Source organism: Hippoglossus stenolepis, chromosome 18 (genome assembly GCF_022539355.2).
Source record: "Hippoglossus stenolepis isolate QCI-W04-F060 chromosome 18, HSTE1.2, whole genome shotgun sequence".
NCBI classification, from domain to species: Eukaryota; Metazoa; Chordata; class Actinopteri; order Pleuronectiformes; family Pleuronectidae; genus Hippoglossus; species Hippoglossus stenolepis.
In genome coordinates this window covers 11,452,171-11,472,965 of record NC_061500.1, presented here as the reverse complement: position 1 = coordinate 11,472,965, position 20,795 = coordinate 11,452,171, and the positions used below count along the sequence as shown (strand labels likewise).

Genomic DNA, 20,795 nt, shown 5'->3' with positions numbered 1-20,795 from the left:
TAATTGCTGCGCCAGAAGTGTCATTCAGCGCTCGTGATCTGCAATCAAGGTTAGACCTGAGCTCAAGGCTCTACAGAGCACCTGACTCTCAATTTAAAACAATTAACATTAAATGATGCTGCATGAGTCATTTGATCATTTCATTTCAATGTTTACTTATTTATTTTTTGGAATATCAGAATTAGGAAGAAGTTTACCTAGTTATTCCTCCGCCAAGGACCCATAGTTGGGTTCTTTCCTGACCCATTTAACATCCTTTCACTAAGTTCCGTGGTAATCCGTCTGGTCATCTTGGCTTTATCTTGCTTACGAACAAACAAACCAAGAAGCAAACGGACAGAGGTGAAAACATAACCTCCTTGGCAAAGGTAACAAAATGACATATACACATGACGCACAGAGAGAGAGACACAGAGACATAGTTGCGGTTTGTATAATTTTATTTGCTACGGCCGTTCTGTAATTATTCTAAATGCTTCTGTGGCCTTTTTTAAAAGTCTGTACTAGATCTGTTTTTTCTCCTCTGCTGCTCCTGTGCGGAGAGTTGATTTGATGGGATCATGACTCATCTGGGTCTGCTCTGTGCAGAGGGATGTTGTGTCTACTACCTATTTTTCATTATAAGATGGTGGTGGAGCAGCAGCCAAAATTAAATGCTCCTCTAAACAAGACTAAAATATATATCCAATATTTAATATGTAGATACAAATCAAGATCAAATCACTGATAAAATGTTTCAAATTCAAACTGAATATGTATCTTTTATTGACTGCTGCCAAGGACGTTACATTACTGCCCCTGTCTGTTTGTTTGTTGTTTGTTGTTCTGCAGGATTACACTGAAACTACTGAACGGATTCCCACAAAACTTGGTGGAGGAATGGGACATGGACCAAAACAACCCCAATGACATTTTGAAGCAGATGTACAAAAAGAAGTGGATCCAGGGATTTTTTGTATCGCCTCCTTTAACATTTCAAGGTGTTTTTTTTTTATCGATTTCGGACTCACACAGTCACCATGATGGCGAGAACTCAGCTAATCAAGTTTAACTTTCACCCTTGAATGTCAGGTTACGAAATTCTTGCTGCTCTTATATGGAGAAACATGAGTGTCATTACTTGTACGTACAAGATGAAAAGATTTCACCCTTTGGGGCTTTAGGGGCATTTTAATGGATAGAAATCTATGAGTGTGCACAATTTGATGCAGATCCAAATACATTTCTGGATCAAGTGGAATTAAATGCGCTTTCAGATGGAAACTTGGGCCTTGGTGGACTTTTGGGACTTGGACTTTGGTTTATTATATTTAGATTTTCTTGAGTTACATCTTTCTTTACACTTTGGGTTAATTAATTCCTGTTTTTTAACTTTAAGCTTCTTTCCTCTCTCGCTTAACTTCCTGTCTTTCTCTGGTTTCCCTCCTTCTTGATCTGCTCCTGCTCTCATGTGTCACACCTGAGTTCAATAATCTCTGCCTCCTTTAGTCTCTGTGTCCCTCTCTCTCAATTTGTCTGTTAGCATCCCTCCATCTCCTCGTGGTTCCATTCTGCTGGTTGGTTCACATCACATGTTGGATTTCCTCGTCCTTTGGTTTAGTTACCTTCCCTGGATTTTACTCTGTTTCAGGTTTGCTGGCTTGTTCCTTTGTTTGAAAATCCACAAAGCATACCTGCTGACCAGAAACTGAAAGTCTGACACAATGGTTGGTCTACATTCCACATACAAGTGTTTTTTTCAAACTTATTTTTAATCTATTGCACGTCCTCTCAGGTTGACGTGCACACTGTAAGGAAAACATTCCGCCACGTCGCACTCGGAAAAGCACAGGGATATAAACAAGAAAACAAATGATGTCTGGATTCCATGCTTTCATCCACTATACGGCTTATCCGTCTCGACATATAGACGCAAACAAGGAAGGAAATCTCACGCAGGCACAGGGAGAACATGAAAACTGCAAAGAGGCCTCATCATTGAAAAGGGGGTTTAACCTTCTTTGTGTGAGGCTATAACCGCTGTACCACCGTGCCACCATGGCTGAATTCCACTTTCCCATCTATCTATATACCTTTTTACAGCAAACAGCCACATATAAAAAGGTGTAACTGCTAGTATTAAAGGAAATCACCCCTCCAAGAGTCATGAAACTGGGTTCATCCTTCACTGTAAGGACTACAGCAGCTCCTGGGCAACCACTGTGTGGGATTCAGACTAAGTGCGGCCTGATAACTGATTAAAAGAAACAGTCAGATGTCAGATAAAACTGTGATTATGAAGTGTTTCAAATCAGATCCTTTGTGGATCAAACCCTCATCCTCCCTCTTTCTCAAGAAAACCCTTGTTTTGTAATCTGGAAAGTGCAACAACAATTAACCATTTTCAATCCATGTTATCATGGGAAAGTAAAACCAGCCATCAACATCATCAATGAGTCAATTTAACTCCAAATTTTCAAATTTATGACTTTTTTCCCCCTAAAACCCCCCAACATATTAGAAGTTTTTATTGATTTGCTTCCATATGTGGACTGTTCTTTGACAGAAATTCCGTTAAAGGCATGTATGCATGTTTGTATAAATATATACATGTGTATATGTATATGCATTTATAGATTGTGTTTATGTATGAATATCAGCATATTTAGGCCTATATATACATTTTTACTTAATATTTAATATTTAATTTATGCATAAAATCCCTATATATATATATATATTTATCTCTTACTCTGTATCTCTCTCTCTCTCTCTCTCTCTCTCTCTCTCTCTCTCTCTCTCTCTCTCTCTCTCTCTCTCTCCTTTTACTTTTTTTCATGTTCTCCTTTTCTAAATGAAATCTATTTTATCTAATCTATTTACCTAATGTTATGCATCTACCTAATCAGATTTCCCCTCAGAGCTGTGTGTGTTTTGGGGGTCTATAGAAACAGTTGGACATGTTGTCCTCTCTTCTCTCTGCAGCCTGGTGCCTGGAGGTCGAGGAGCAGCTCAGTATTTCTGACACCTCTAACATTCAGGGTTGAAAACTGCAAATCAGTCGTTGAGTTGACAGATTTACACGCAGCCAGTGGACTCTGTGGAGCAGACAGGACGATGCGTGACAGTGGGCAGCAAGAAAACCCCCCCAGCAAGAGCAGGAGGAGGAGGAGGAAGAGGCCGGTGGTGGGAGGAGTATAAAAGTAAATGTGCACCGCCCAGGGCTGCAGTGAAAAAGTTTTGCCCAAGTCCTGACACCGTGAAACCTCTGAGAGCTGTCACCTCCTCTCCTGTGGATTACTCAGCCTGACTTACTCCACCAAGACAACTTATACAAGCACGAGAAGGTGAGTTTGTGTGATTCTTCACTGTGTTGTTCACTCGTACTGAGCCCAGAGGACGTGAGGGCTGTTGTATTTCTCTGATAGAAGAGACGACAGTGAGTAAACTCTCTGCTCGACCACTCAACTTTATTATGAGGCTCGTGAAATCATCAGCACCGTTACTGATAAAGTCATAAAGTTGTAGAAAGTGCGAACTAATTGTTGATTGTGGCTAAAGAGGCTGTTAATATTATTTAAGGGATATTTCCTGTTCATTTTAGTGGGTTATTTCGCCTCATTGATTAAATTAGCAGTTTACTGCAAATGGATGCAAGGTCTGGGCGACATATTTCAAAATAATACATTCCATCACTGGTCGATATCGATAATTATCATGATAAATGTGAAATTATTGCTCGTTTGAAGTTTAAATACTGAATTATGCTCCTGAGTGAATGTGTTATGTTGTACCTCCTCACTGTGATTAGGTTATGCATAAGCATTATACAGATGATAATAATAATAAATATAAAATAATAATCAACAACTTTGATATATTTAAAGATTATTTAAAGTTACATAATATACATAATTGTATACAGTCACAATGGGCTTTACAATACTAAACAGTTAAAAAGCAAATAATAAGAAAGAATGTAACAGCAATGCGAAGATCACACAGCAATTGTACAGAATAATGATAATATTGATAATAAAAATGATACATTTTATTTGTATCACGGTTCTAACGATGCTCAAAGACACATATGAAACAGGAAGCAGCTAAAAGTGCGTAAAGCAAATTGAAGTGAATATATAACACTGTTTTAATATTGCCATTGAGGAAAATAATATTACGAGAATTACCGATGTTGTTTATTCATCCAGTCCTAGTGGACACACTTGCTTTTTCACACTTTTATTACATTTATTTCTGAAGCACACTTTTATGAAATACACTGCAAGTTGTAGCTATTTTCTCCCACTTACAGTTTGAAGTCCAGGGAAATAACGTGATTTTTTTTTTTTTTTTCATCTTTTCCTTTGGAAGTGCATAAACAGTTTATACAGGCTCTTCCTTTCCCCTCCAGCTATATGAATCATATAACAAGAGCAGCCCTCCCTCTTATCTGATCTGGGCATTGTGATATTATTTAAAGAAAGCGATGTCGTGTAGTGCTTCCGGAAACAGAAGCTAGTGACCAGCAGATAACCCTGTGGGTTCAGACCCCTCATTGTGCTCGAGGGAAGACGCAGAGAAATATTGTGAGGTTGATTCGGCGAAGGAATTTAAGGCATGTAAGCAACATTTTGCTCAATGTCAAATGTTTTCTTGATTATTTACTTGCATAGAATTAAAGTTTAAACTTTTGATATTCATGTAGGAGTTGTCACTAATATTAATTAATCAGCATCAGATATTTGTGTTATTTCATGATTTCAGTTAGATTCAACACACTTGTGACATTGTCCACTGAGTATAACACTAAATCAGCCCCATCCTTATCCACCATCACATCACCTCATCGATTCCACGCCTCTTTTATTCTCTCCCTCTGACCTTTCGACCTTTTTAAAGACTGAAAAATTGTCTGCTCTTCCGCTGTCACAGTCATCGCTGCTCTGCCGCAAGACAAGGACGCTTCAGCAACTACCCTCTGGCCCCCCCAAGAGTACCTCCACATCCCCCAGGGACCCAGACTCAGCCCCACACCAGCGCCTCAGACTTAAACTCAGCAGACATGGAGGGTCACACGGTGAGGCTGGCTCTGCTTCTCTGCATCACCGCTGCATTCTCTGGTAAGCACACCAACCGATGTTCAGTGTTTTCAGCATCTATGAAAAATAAAAAATCTCTGGGTGCTCATGCTGAAACATGCATTTATTTATGTGTATAACCTAAGATGGGCCTCCTAGGGTTTATTTCAACAGTTGCAACCCACAGTTCAAAGGCAGACATCAATCTTGTCTTGTGTTCTCACATCGTTTGATTCTCAGGACATAAAAGAGCATTATTTGTGATTGTGTTTCTTTTCTTTTGTATCTTTTTTATGTTTTTGCAAGCTAAATCAGGGTTTTACAGCGGGTCTGTGGAGAGAGGTTCTAATTGTTGTGGCGTCTCTGGGCTGAATGATGGTTTATGCTGACTGCGGCAGTGTACGATATTTCATTAGAAGAGGAGATAAATATGATAAAGGGATACAATAAAATCTACTAAGGACACAAGAAATCATGTGAGCAGCCGGTAGATATGATATGGTCCTCCTCCTCGTGTCCTCCTTTGAACACCTCCCTCCAATAGCTGCATATCCATATCAAATTCGAACATGTAATCCATAGTAGGGATCTGAAACCTCAGCCCTTGCCCTCAGGCCACAATCCAGCTTCATGCTCTCCCCGGTGCCCTGCACTGATGTTTGTGTCTCACATCCCTCTGTTTTCTGACACCGCTCACAATATCTGAACTCTGCGTATCAGCCGAAAGACACATATTAATAACAATTTATAGAACATATTTTTACATATATTATTTAGTGTGCTACTCAAAACATACAGAGAATCAATGACAGAGAACTTCTTTTCTTATCTAGTTTGACAGTTGTAGTTTGATAGCTATTAAAAATAACAAGATACAGACAGAAATATTTGTATCTATCTTTCATGTGATGGTTCTTTAATTGTTTATGAGATTGCTGGTGTTGCCATTGGCAACACTGGTGCCATACCGTCGAAACTGAATTCTTACTGATTTATAAAGTCACTGTTTTACTTTCCTGCATGAAATATTGTTTATCAGACGTTTTAGCTACTTTATCCAATGCTACGCCAGCGGAAATCCCTTTTTCTTCACCACGCTTCGGCTGGAAGCATTTCCGACACTGGTATCAGAACATCTCTAAACACCTAAACCCTATGATAGGGAGGTTTCACTTTTACATGTTATTGTTTTTGCTATTTGTAACATATAAAAATAGAACAAACGCAAAGCACCCTACCATTATGTGACACAGTTTTAACGTTAACTCGCAGCGAAATAACTTGTCCGCAGTCATCATTCAATGCCATATTAGGAGGTGAAACAGACACTTAAGTGCCAAATAACCTTTCTCATCCTCTGGGCCTATAAACACACACCAGGAAGATGAACTGGCATTTTCAATTTGCTTTTTAAATAAGGCAAAGCAGCCCTGGCGAGCGTATACATCACTGTTAAGATTATGGGCCAGAAAAACAAGCCTGTTCTCTGAATCTGGCTTCGCTGCTGACCCTGCTGTATGACAAATCACAATATTGCCACAAGTGCTAAACACCCTCTCAGCAGGGGTGCTGGTGGCGGGGATACAGAAGTATTTTTTGGCCAACTGGCAGACCTGCGGAGAGTTGACCTCATGTAGCTTCCACTGCAGGGGATCAGTCTCGCTGTCGGCTGGCGGAGCCTTAATTGCCTCTGTGACACATAGTCCTGTTCTCGCTATCAATTTTTTTCTTTCTTGGAAGAAGCTTACGACAATTTTCTTTTTCCTCTTTATTTATTTTTGTTGCATCTGCTACAGCTGCTTTATGTGGAGGCCCAGAGGGAGCTGTGGCACTGTTCTCAGACAGCCTGTGACTCTGTGCGCTGAATGTCGCAGCATTAATCAAAACAGTGGTGCATTGTTTATTTGTCATTTTACAGTCCAGTATTGTCGTATTAATTTGTCATTTTTCTCTGAAACAGTCTCCTGGGCTCAGCGCTGCAATGTTGTCGCACAGATGAAGCACAAACATCAGCCGTGACACACTGAGGCCAGCGGTGCACTCTATATGAAATCAAATTTACACTTTCTCAGACTAAATAAGGCGCAGTGAAAAAAAATATTTACACTGCGATTTGGGGTCTGTTTGTTTTTAATAGCGTCCATGCCAGCTGCAAGTCACTGTGAAAGCAGACACTGCCAAAGTTCCTCGAAAGAAGAAGTAAACACAGTAAAAGTAAATCAAAAATAGCCTCTAGCCTGCAACCATTCCCATGATACTCCTGGCCTATTGCAGGAAGGCATGATATAATGTGTTTTAGCTTTATATCAAATTTTTATATGTTCGGCAGTTTGACAACTCCGTACAAGGATCATTAAATCATGACGTCGGAAGCATGGTTTGAATATACGGCAGCTATTAAACTAAAGAACATCATAGACTGTATAAAGATGGACGATGCGTCTCCCTTTTATACAAAAATGAAGCCAAAGTAACCTGCATCTTGCCCTTGTGATGTCATTTGGAGCCACAGTCTGAACAGGGGGTGGAGCCACAGTGTGGAGGTCCCACTGATACATGCTCTCGCCCAATTGCAAGTCAGTCTCAGCTGTCAATCATAGATCAGTGATTGGAACCAACCTAAAATGACAGAACCGTCCTTTGACAACGAAAGTTTGACATCTGTTATTTGGTCCTATCCTCTAACATGGAGGAGGTAGGGTTCATGACCTATACTGCAGCCAGCCACCAGGGGGAAATCAAGATGATTTGGCTTCACTTTTAGGAAGCTGCCATGTCGTCCATCTTTATGTACACTTTACCTTTAGACAGATGCAGTATAATGATTGGCCAAATACCAGATGATTTAGATTTACATTAGATGATGTAGCAAATCACATTATTTTTTTAAATTCTAAATGTTCCCATTGGCTCATGAGTTTGTCTAATAATAAACTTTGTCTAATATTAAACTTTAAAGAGTCTGTGGACGATTTAAAATGCTGGCTGGTAAAAACTGTTGTTATCTTGTTTAGCCCACCCGACTCCACTGCTGTAGTTCCAGCACTGACTCTCTGTCTGTGTCTTCGTGAGCTGGAGGAAAACCAACACGGACACAAATCTTAATCTCACCCTGACATTTGATGAAAACAGATAAATTCTGTCATGAGATTCTGTTTTCACTGGATTATTTATAGAGGAAAAAAAAAAATCCACCCCCTGTCCGTGTGTTTCATCATCCCTGCTTTCACCTCGCAGCCTTATTATTAAAATTTCACTACATGTTGGGATCAGTCAGGCCTCGCTTTCTTGTTTGTGGCTCATCCATAATCTCTGAACAGACCGTCCGTCAGGCTCCAATGGAACAGACGGCTTCAGCCCCGGTCTTAGTTTCACTACGCTGCCTCCCTGTGTGGTTGATTGTGTATAAAATGCTGCGGTTTGTTTTGGAGGCCTTACATGGTCCAGCCTGTGGGTTTATCTCCTGAGCACCTGTGAATCCCTTTCAGTCATTTCACTGGGGGAATATGTTTTTGCCAGGATCATACAGACGCTGATGCCTTTGCAATGGTGGAATTTGTTCTTCCCTTTATATGTTGATCCTTCCTTTTTTAACAAAACATGCTGAAGACGTGTGTTTGGATTCTGTCAGTTCTGCAGTTTGAGTCTGGACATTGCTCCTTTCTTAATCTTGTTTATTCAATTCTGGTTATGCACTACACTTTAAAACGTCATGACAGCTGTGTTTAAAAGAATATAATGAAGATAAATTTGGTACCTTTCCTTATTGATGTGATGATCGCAAAGGCAATGTAGCCTATAACCGACTTTTCAAAACATTTCACGTCCCCCTTAAAGTGGTTCTACAATGATTTTGTATTCATTTTTGATTGTGTTTTACATTAAACTGCGGTCATTCTTTAAGTCGTTACATGTTACGTTATACTACTGCAACTCGCTGCCTACTAATGAAGTACATTTACAAAAGTATTAAAAGAATTGATTACAAGACTTGGTTATTATCAACATGTCTTAAAAACCCATCTTCTCAAAAAGGTATGTATGGCCACGTATCCGCTGCTATAAAAAATGATGTGGATTGTGTTCAAATTGAGTTCTGCACACAACAAGTTCTGCAGGTTCAGTGCCTGTAAACGTGGGCTCAACCAAAAGGCCTGTACCGGTCATTTTTGGTACAAATACGTGAACTACTTCACCCTTAATATATTATAATATTGGTCAAAAATGAAGCAGCAGAAAGCTGATCATATCTTGATTTCTAGTTGCTGCATGAAGCTCCAAAAATGCCTTAATTTCTCATCTTTTTAGTAAAGATTATCTGCCTGGCAAACACCCTTGTCTTACAGACCCCGAAACCTCAATTTGTAACACAGGCTTTCTGGTATATTTATATATATATAGTTTATATAATATATATATATTATAGTTTCCGGGCACAAGCTGAGATAACCTGGATGACATCAGCGGGGGGTTATTTCCTCTTTACTTCTGAGACACAAAGACGACTTTATCTTCACAAGGTTTGACCACTTTCCCTTTTAAGGCTTTTAAATCCCGTTTCAGCAAATGCATATTTTTTCGTATGCATATGTCTCACTAGCAGCTTACTTGTAAAGTCCTTCTGAGAAGTTTTTCAAATTTTACTTTCCAGACAACTTTTTAATGGCAAACACAATAACCGCCACCACTTAAAGTCGACTCTATCCGTCTGACACACAATCCATTATCTACGCATCTGACTGAAGTCTTTCTATTTTTGCGATTTCCATCCACTGCGTGCGCGACATTTCCTGCCTGGGAAGTGGTGTTGAATATGCCCCCCGCTGCAACAACTTTCCCAGTGGGAGCCAGGCATCATGATGTTGTCTGCCAGACCGCCTGCTTGCATTTCTGCCTACCCCAGAGTCTCCCTCCACGGGCTGAAGGAAAAGTACAAAAGTGATTAGCGAGCCGCTAGAGGAAGGAGGGAGTGAGGGAGAGCGCGACGGGGGGAGGGAGGGCCGTCTGAAAATGGATGTCAACCGGGGAAGGAGAGCGAGACAGACAGACAGACGGAGATAACAGAATTCATAAAGACTGATTCATGGAGACAGCGAGGGAGTGGGAGGTCAAATTTTTTGGGAACTGTCAAAGAGCAGATAAGTGGTTCAGAAGGGAGATCAGGGGAAAGAGAAGTAAATATGGGATTAAAGAAACAGAGAGATAGGAGAAAAAGGACAAGACACAGATAAAGACGGGGAGTTAAATCACAAGTTGGACAAAGTGGAAATACAAGACTGTGAGTCGTCGGATGAAAAATAAATAAAATACCAAGACCAAAATACCAAGAAAAGAAAGAAAGGACTTTGCCATTTAAAAGAAATGGGCTGTCGGGGTGTGGGGGTGTGGGGGGGGAATAAGAAAAAAAAACAAAGAAAAGGAAAGAGATGACAAAGATTTCTCAGAAGACATGCTGCAGTAGAATACGCCAGGGGCAAAACAAAAAGAAAGTATAGGAAAAAAAAACTGTTCATGTTAAAAATGGCGTCGAGAGTCAAAACAGTCCACTTCCCCTGTTTGACTGTAGTGAGCCGGCTCTGCCTGCAGTCAGACTGGGTGGCAGGGAGACGCGACCACTTGTCGCTGCCTCAGACCGATTTCAATCTCCTTCAGTGTTATGCCCCTCCCAAATAACAATCCATTTCTGACCGCCTTGCTTTTCCTCTGTTTGAATACAGAGAGCCGGGCGAGGGAGCCTAACGCCGCGTTCCTCTCGTCCCCTCCAGCTCCCACGTGATCTCCACTGCAGCTCGCACTTAGTATCAAGATGGTTCGAAAAGGAACAACTTTTTGCGTTTTAACAATAAATCCCAGAACTTATCAGGTGAAAATGAGTGTGTGTATGTGCAGCATACTCTGCATACTCTGCCTCTCTTTCAAGTCATCTCCTCATTTTTCATTTTCACTTTTTATTACCAGCAATATAATTCAGGCTGTTGTTGTGCACAACTATTTCAGACATACCTCCGCCAAGGCCGAGGCCATATTACGCTCGGCTACACATTGGTGGTAGTTTGAGGTTTCTAACTCCACTTCTTACCACATTTTAATCCATTAGATTCAGATTTTCAGATCAAGATTCACACATGATTCGAAAAACATCCTATCTCAATTGAAAGGGAAAAAAAAATACCCTGACTCTGCCCTCTGATGCAAATCTGCACCAAAATTTGCCGCGTTCTTCCCTGAACCATACTGCGATTTTTCACCAAGTTTCGCAATAATCTGTCTAGTAGTTAATATGTAAATCTGCTTTTTGGTGAAAATGTGAAAAGGCTGAAAACAATAGCCCTCATGTAGCTTTTGGCCTTTACCTCTCTGTTACATAACCGGGTCCCTCTTGTCCTAAACCCTAAATGGCAAACCAGAATTACCTTAATTGTAATCTCCTATGCAAACAACTTGCCAGAGCCTTGACCATTTAAGCACATGAAGACTTAAGTACATCGTGAGCGTTCATCATATAGATTCCAGATACTGGCCCTCTGCCGAGTCTCCCCAAAGTTTTCCTTATGCATATATTGCATGAGCGCTGAATGGCTCATTAGTCGCGGGCGAGATAAACGCCTCGTCAGCATGGCGTCCGCTTGTGCCCATGTCAACATGCCTGCAGTCTACGCAGATAAGGCATGGCATTATGTGCTCTTATCCGCAGATCTGTCTGAGCATGGTCCAACATGGGATCTGCACAAGCTTAAGAAATGTAGCAGGGACCCCCAGTCAGGTTAAATAAACTCCAGATAACAGCGTTCTCCATCATACGTCTTCATTTCACTGGAACTAAAATCTCTCTTGTGGGTTTAATTGATGGCGGAACTATTTTGTAGGGCAGCATCAGTCTCTTAATCTTCTTTGGCTGAACAAAATGTTCCCGGGTAAAATGTCATAAAATGCTTTGTGACAAATGGAGACTCTTTGCTTTGAACTTTTCTCTCGAGATAATAAAAGAAATTCCAACAAATGTCATCCTTTGTTGGAATGAATATTTACCCGATATAGCATTTTAGAGAAACTTAATGCTATTGCTTTAAGCACTTGGCATTTTTCCTGAGGAGAAGATACTATCTGTCTGTGAACTGTAGACCGGCCTAGTTTCTAAAGTGGTCAGTGCTCAGCTGAGTGCTGTAAAAATGGCAGAGGCTCTTCATTCAAGCACATGGGTGGGTAGTTTTCCTGTTGATTCAGGTGCCACACCGGTCAATCTGTATTTACAGAGCTGAGATCTGATGTCTGACTGTGTGCGCGTACGTGGTGCACGTTTGATGGGACGGATTTGGACACCGGATTTTTCATTTCCTCCCCTTTCTGTGAAATAAGCAGAATATATGACTCAAAGACTATTTTAATCTGCTCACATACAGTAGCTACAACAAATCCAACAGTCTAACTCGAGATACTTAATAATCTTCTCACAGATGCTCGAGGGAATGACGTTACACTTGTAGACTCTCCACACTCCAGACACTTCCATAAGTTAAATGGGAAAATGAAATCATAAACGAGAAGCTGTCTCATATCGTTCTCTCTGTGAGAGGATTCAAAAACCGTAACGTTTTTAGAGGCTTTGTTTCTCGTGGCCATATAAACTCAAATATATCACTTGAAAATATATTATTTTTGTTTCTCAGCTGTATATAATAGAATATAGGTGTCTTTTACATATGTCAACAAACTTTAATTGCATCACATTACAATATTTAGATAGGGGGTTAGGGGTACAGGGGCAGATCCAGGAGCGGGGCCAGGGGGGCACTGGCCCCAGTTGAAATCTGATTGGTCCCTGAAGTGATCCTCTCAGTTGTCTAGTTTATTCAAATTTAAACAAAAACCCACCACTTACTAACAATAAAGACAATTTGTTTCTTTTTGAAGTACACAAAGGAAAATTATAAATTGTAAACAAAATACAACATTCAATGTTGTAAGGATTTGCTCAAAGCTATAGAGCTAACAGTAAACAAGGAATGACTTTAATGTGGACCTTACTGAATCAGGAGTTGTGAATGAAAGTTGGGGCCCCTTAATAGCCCCTGATTGAGAGAAATACACCAAATAGACAGAAACTGAATAAAGAAAATAGACAGAAATGTAAATTTTTTCGTACATGGTTTTTTCTGTTAAAATACATTTCTACATCGGCAAACATTAACGCCGATGAAAGGCTCTTATCAGCAGATTAATTTGACAAACCTCTAAATCGACCAGGCTCTACTTTTCCTTACCTTTGCATCATGGTTTGTACTTTCGGCTCCATCAAATAAGTTCGAGAAAAATATCAGCGCCTTCATTGCTATTCTAGCCTCATATTAGAACACATTAATAAATACCGGCAAAAATCTGTCAAGTAGAACGAGCTAATCTCTGTTGATTCTACACGAAGCATATGTTGTGTGAAGCTACATCAATCCTGAGTGATTGGGAGCAGCCACTGTGCGATGAATCCCGAACGCTTCAGTCTGCTTTGGTCGCACACAGTCAGACTAAAACTTGCTAAATTAGTCTGTCCGTCCACCAATTAACTCTCAGATGATTAATTGTGTTTTGCTGGTGCTCTTTCATCATCGGGGGGGCCGGGGTGGGGGGCGTCTCACCACATACAGTAAGCGAATGGAAAGGATGCATCTGGAATATAATAGATCACCTGAGAGGATGAGGATATATTTTCCATGCCTCAAGCTGCAGCTTTCTCACAGGGAACTGCAACCCCGTTAATCTGCATCGAATTAATACGGTATGGCTAATGACTAGCAGCCGACAAGGCGTAAAGTGAGTGTAGCGAGCGACGGAGGAAGTGAGCCACCGTCCCTCTGTACGCCAGCGTCGGACTTGTTGTTCCGCCGGCTTCCGACAGCGATGAGACGACGGCCGCATGGCTCCCAGAGGCGTAAACAGAGCGAGTGTGAAGACAGGCTGTCTCCAGACCCGCTATCGCATCCTCTGTTCCTCTCCAGCCAACACTGCAGCACTTGGCGCACAGGCACGCAAATAAAACTCTTTTTAATACATAAAACAGACAAGATTAATCAGCCATATTTTTTTTTTGGAACAATTTGGCGACTTCGGAAGAGGGGAGGTGAGATGGGTCAGGAAACCTGCGCGTTGGGCTGAGTGTGTAAAATGTGCAGTATGCAGGGGTGAGAGGCCAGGGGACAGTGCGGGCCCCTGCAGAGCACTGATAAGACCTTGTTTACCTTCCTGTGGATGGTCAGGCCTCAATCTGCAGTTGCGGAAACTCCGGGACAATAGGTGTGTGTGTATATGCATATGTGGAGTCGAGAGAGAGAGAGAGGGGAGAGAAAGTCGAGCCAGGCTTGAAGTTCCCCTTTCCCTCTCAGACATAACTCTGATACGGCCGCTGACCCCTCCCTCCCCCTTCCCCCCATCATGACTCCGTCGCCCGACCCTGGACACAAACAGTTTACTCGACCCCGGGGGACCGAGGGAGACAGTTGGTCTTGACGTTGTCTGCTGTCAGGGTTTCCCCTCCAGTTTTTTTCCCCCTTCCCTGTCTGTCTCTCTTTGAAACGCAGCCAGTCTCTCCAGCTGCAAAGTTCTGCGAGGTTTCGTTTGGCATCGAGCACTCTAGGCAGAGTAGCTGATGCTCTTTGCCACAGTGACTGACAATGAGGCAGGACATGAAAGACAGGGCATGAAATCAAGCCTGCCTGCCTGCTCGCCTGAGGTGAGTGAAAAGGCAGCTAGTTATCGGCCCCCAGGTACACTCAATGCTTTGAATCTAAATCAACGTTTAGCTAAGGTCTGACAGAAATGAAAAATCCAAGGGCTCGTCGGCGCCTGTCAGTCCCGAGCGTAGCGCAGATTCTTAAAGTTAAGGGAACGGTGCCGGAGACTGGTAAGCAGCTCTTGAGATCTTTAATTCACTGGCAGATGTGGATAAGTAACATGAGCAGGAGTGTTGGTGTCACTATAAAGTCTCAAAAAACCTCCAAAAAAGTCCCTGCTCACAATCTCAGCACAAATCTGTTAGTCCAAGAAAACTTTTATTTGAATTCATTAAATTTCCAATTACTTTTTATGAAGATTGTTGTCCTGTAGTCAGGAGGTTTCCCCTCTTCCCTCTGCTTTTAACCTCTGTTACCAGAACACAGGCACTTATTTTTTTTCCTGCAGAAAAATGACCTGCTGACACTTTGTATCTGAAACAAGAAGTGATGATATTGGATTTTTTTTGCTGTGCATCAACATGTTTTGCTTCTGCTTTTCACTGGACAGCAAGGAGCCACAGTGTATTTCCTGTACACATAATGCCAGCAAAGCATTGTTACTAAAATACACAAGAGTGATGATCGGTTAAAGGTTCAGTGTGCAGGATTTAGTGGCATCTAGAGGTTGCAGATTGAAAGCCTGAAGTTTTCTGCGCTTAATAGCAGCTGTCAGGGACTTGTAGCTTTTTAGTTCAAACTATTTCGGATAAAGATAAAGAAGAAGAAATGGAAACATGGGATGCCAGTGTCTAGGGCTACTTTGATGGCTGATAATGATAAATCACCTGACGTCTCCAGTAAACGCCCCGGCTCAGCTCCTGGCCTCAGTTCAGCTTTGTTGCACTGATTCCCTCATGGGCAGTGCAACATGTAGGTGGATCAGATTGGCATTTTCGATTAATTACATTTTTACTGAGTGTTTTAATTTAAATCTGGAAACAATGGAGGTAACAGTTGAGATAACACTTGAATGCACACAGAGACAGTCCATTACTGGGAGGTTGCAGGTCAGGATAGCTGCACTCTATAAATCTGTCATTTGACTCTTTTCCGCAAAATGTGTGAATGGTTGAAATGTATACATCAGTATTGCAGTAGTTAATTTGTCAGTCTAAGCTTCGTATACTTCACACGACCACGATGATGCTAGCATTGTAATCAGTAGGTGATTAGCAAGGGAGTTAAATGGGGGGATGCCATCCTCTTTTTCACTCTCAGGATACTATCTTTAGTTAATGTTCAGGTTTTTCTTTGTTTTTCTTTTTCCTCAAGACTGCAGAGACCTGTTCTGTCTCTCTCTCTCTCTCTCTCTCTCTCAACTAATCCCTGCTCGTGCTGTAAAAAACAGTTTTTCTGCACTCAGATAAACAGTTGCTGCAGAATTGCTTTAGTCTGAGGCCTTCTCCTCTCCATGGTCAAGCTGTTCTCGTTCCCGCAACTTCTGCTCCCAGATCTTTGCTCTCGCTTTTGGATTTTTATGAAATGACCCTGTCAAAATTCTCCTTCAAACAGACTGCCATGCTTGACATTGACCAATGAAATGTTCTTTGGCTCATTGTGAGTCCTTTCACATAATTTCCTCTCAATGAAATACCCTGCTCTTGATTAAAGATATGATCAAAAACTCCATGGACAACTAGAATGGCCCTCAGTAGAGCCGCTACCTCTGCCAAGGCCCAACAGTTCCCTTATCAAACCACTTTTACATTTAAATTCACTAGATACAGATTTTTTTCTGGATCTGCACCAAAGTGTACACACTCATTAATATCAATCCCTTAAATGTGCCTGATTAGAAAAAGAATGATTCTCTCAAAAATGTATGAAAATGCTGAAAAATGCCCTTTCTCACAATGTTAACAAAAGGAAAAAAAAACTCCTGGATCTGCCTTAAATTTAACTGGGTTCTTTCTTGGCCCATGTCCCATCCTTCCAGCAGGTTCTGTGTAAATCTGTTCGGTTGATTTTGTGTATTCTTGCTTGCAAACATACAAACCGACCAATAAACAGACAGAGGTGAAAACAACCTCCTCCAGGAGATAATGAAGTCATGCGATTTCTGTACATCATTAATTATTCGCTGTATCTGTTTCTATTGCACTTTTAATCACATTTACCTTTTCATTAATTCTGCTTAAAAAGGTTTTGGGGGATTTTTGAAGATTTAGTTTTTGGAAATGCTCATAAAAACAGCTACAACGAAACACAACTATTGAAACGTCAGCCAGATGAAATGCAGCTAATCTGAACAAAACAGGCCGACAGACTGATGGAAGCAGAACAAAGTTGGTGTTGAGCCGACCCTGACATGTCCTAAAATGGTCACATTAGTGGGTTCTCGCTTGATGACACTATGCATAATTGAACACATGCGGGAAAAGGATGTCTGTGATTTGGTCAAACCCGTCTGCTATCTTCTTCAGAAATGCCCTGATGGTTCGGGGAAAGCAGGAGCAGACAGACCCTGGACATGTGAAGGCACCAGACGGTGTTTCCCTTTTTTGTTGTTGTTTGTTCTCCTTGTTAATTGTGGCTCCGGGGTGCTGCAGACAGCCAGGAGAACTGCCGAGGGCAATTTTAAAATGCATCAGGTTGTTCATCACTCTCAGACATTGGCACAGTCCACAAATTCGTGCTCTCTCCAATGGCTGCTTCAGTCACAGCAAATTGGCCATTATCGAGTTTGGCTGCAAACTTGTTGGTCTTAATTATAAAAGCATTCAATCATTTCGGTGTAATATGTTTTGTATGTTTCTAGTTTAATAAATGTGGCAGTTAAGTGTTTTAATTTGACCATATGCTGTCTTTTAATATGGTAAATGGCAGTAGTCTATCCAGCCACTACACATTTATTAATAACCATGACATCTGTATCTGCCGACATTGATTCTGCATTAAGAATAAAGGCAAACTTTTGAGTTCAAAATCTGATTATACACACTTTTCATGGATTGAGCCCATTTTCTTTGCTCTGTAATTCCCTAATGGTCTCTATTCTCATACCTAACATCTAAATGGAGATCACCAACATTCATAAACATGTCTTCTCATGGAATGGGAAATGGAGGCGACTGATATAAGTAGATAAAGAGGACAGGGAATGGAACGGTTCTTCTATACCTCATTTACCAGCAAACCGCTTAGAGAGGCCATTGGCATTTCCGGGGTCATGAGGGCAAAATGAATGTTCCTCATATCCTATGGTGTCTCGTAAAAAGGAGACTAGTGACGAACGCATGCACGCACACAAACACACACACATGCACGCACACAAACACACACACAGTCAGTTGTGATTTATGCCAAGACCTCTCGGCAGCAGTCATGGGCCATTAACTCTGTCACAGCAGAACAGGAGAGAAATAACTTCATGGATGTGGATATTGAGCAACAGACATTAGCACAGAGGGCCAAAATAACAGGAAACCAGCCTTGACCTCCGGGGTGAGGGAGGGAATGAGAGACGGCGAAGGAGCATGGATGGCTCTCCATCGTGATTTGCTAGAAAAGCTGTGGTCCGAAGCTGAGAGGGATAAGAAACAGAAATGACACCCTTCCCCCCCACATCCTGTTCCAAATCAGCGCCAAATGTGTCCTTAATTTGATGGTGGAAAAATAAAGGGGGGTACGGTGGCCCTGAAGTGCAAAATACTATGGAAATCAACAAAACACAAAAACACAAACAACAGATGAGGCGAAGAAAAAATATGACAACAAAACACAACGATAAAAGAGATAATGCAACGACAAATCCCAAAATACGACAAATACGAAAACCCATCAGAAATAAGAAAGCACAACAACTAATCACAAAACACAACGGCTTTAACATCTAACTGAAAAAGTAGGTAACATAAACATGGCTCGTTGCTGATTGGATGGATGCATTTTCCACTTGTTTTGTGATTTGTTGTTGTCTTCTATTGTGATTTGCACCTCAGGGCCACCGTAGTGAGGTGATAAACTGGGACACAAGTTAATCAATGAGCACCATCAGACAAATGACTACGATCAAATTAAAAGTCTCTGTCCATCAGTGATAATCATAAAACCATGAAATATAAAAAAGAACACATTATGTAACATGTTCTCACGCCCTCTTCTTTGCTGTTGTTCGTTGCATTCATCGCTTTCTACCCCACTTAATCTGTCCATCCCCCCCCACTGCCAGTGATGACATTGCCTCGACCAAGGTCTTTGATTAGTGCGCCTGCTAAATAAGGCACATCCTGTTGACCTTCCAAACTTTGCAATTTCCTATTAACCCTTCCCTCTCTGTTCCTCTTTTCTTCTCTCATCCCACTCGCTATGCTCCACACCTCCTCCGCTCTCTCTCTCTCTCTCTCTCTCTCTCTCTCTCTCTCTCTCTCTCTCTCTCTCTCTCTCTCTCTCTCTCTCTCTCTCTCTCTCTCTCTCTCTCTCTCTCTCTCCCTGAGGGATTGATGCCTGCTGGGTAAACAGACCAAATATATCATAAAAGTCAGTGGAGCACGATGTCATGCAGCATTTGCTCACTAAATTAGATGCTTCTGTTGTGGTATCACACTTGCTTGCTCGTATGCCTCACCACTGTTGGGTGTGATTGAGGCACGCACAGTGGATGCTCAGGCGTATATTGCTTATATTCATCTTGCTGTAGATGTGCTTATCTCGTGATTAGGCACAGGACGGAGTGGTTTCGACTGATCCCACGAGAGCCCACTACATCGTGAAGATGGGTTGGCTTAAAGGTTTCACCCTGAGGAGTAAATCAATGTTTGAGACCGTGGCTACACACATTTTCAAACAAGCGGTTTGGGTCTGCATCAGTTTTAATTCCCATCCATACTTACACGCCTGAAAATGCATGTCATGTGACTATTGACGTACATTGGGAATGCGCGTGCTGGTGTAAAAAGGAATCGTCGCAGATTGCTTGAATAATAGCTCGTCTCCTACGAATGTTAACATTGTAAAATGCACAACAGCTGTTTGCAAAGACAACAGGGTCACCAGCGTTTGTAATTGATTATCCATGTTGTGTACTACACTGGTAACCAAGAGTAATGCTGGTTGTTTTCATCTGGAAGGGGGTCATGTGATAGGAGCCTGACGAATCAGCAAAGGCTACGTCTTGACCGAAAAGTGTTTGTTGTGTGAAACGGGGCCAGAAGCATTTCCAAGCGTCTTAGTTTTAGCAGCTCTAAAGCTCTTCAAACGAAAATGTAGAAGTATGGAATGTTGCCTGTATCCACCACGGTGGGTACTACAAAGCCCTCAATTCCACAGGACGTTCATAATGCTCAGTCAGACTCTTTCGTGTTTAATCAGTAAAAGATGGGATATGGGCCAGGAAAGAGTTCTCTGATTGAGCTGGAAAAGACATTTGACCCCTGCATTCTGTCTCCACTGTTCTTCTCGAGAAAAGAGGAAGCATATTTTGTCCCCCGCCAATAACCTTCGGCAGGTTAAAGTGAGCACACTCACGGCAATCCAACACAATAGAACACACACACCCACACACACACATAGCCCAGGTCAAACACCAGGCATTTATACTCAACCTCATCCATGGCCGCGCAGCCTCGCGTCGATTAATCCAGCCTCCTGAGTCACAGATCCCCAGGTTAAACAGCTGACTCGGAGCAGAAAGCATAGTGAGCAGGCCTGATTGATGACTGCAGCACGGCGTCCTGACACGTCTGATAAACGTGAGCCAGAAGATCCGTTTTTTTAAAACAATATAGTCCTACCCACACGTTTGACATCCATCCTCCGAGACCAGGGAACAGCTTTCATGGTGACTTATAACAAACGTAGCCCCTTTTAGACATGGAATCTGTAATGTTGCTGGGTTCATCTATCTGTAGATAACGGCTTATTGGCTTTCACGCAAATAAGTCTTCATTCATAGGCTGTTCGTGTCGAAGTATGGCAGATTGTTGTGGATAATCTGGCACTACTTGCACTATCGGACTTGATAATACAAGAA

At 41.7% G+C, this 20,795-nt stretch overlaps 1 protein-coding gene across 1 annotated transcript in view; it reads left to right on the top strand.

Moving 5' to 3' along the window:
• The first annotated feature begins 1,308 nt into the window (after window positions 1-1,308).
• eng (endoglin) overlaps window positions 1,309-20,795 on the top strand; it is a 44,380-nt gene continuing 24,893 nt past the window's right edge. The window contains exons 1-3 of the mRNA XM_035184297.2: window positions 1,309-1,706; window positions 2,965-3,326; window positions 4,915-5,102. Of these exons, the coding sequence (XP_035040188.1) occupies window positions 5,045-5,102 (58 nt within the window). The 5' untranslated portion in view covers window positions 1,309-1,706; window positions 2,965-3,326; window positions 4,915-5,044. The remainder of the gene's footprint in view (window positions 1,707-2,964; window positions 3,327-4,914; window positions 5,103-20,795) is intronic.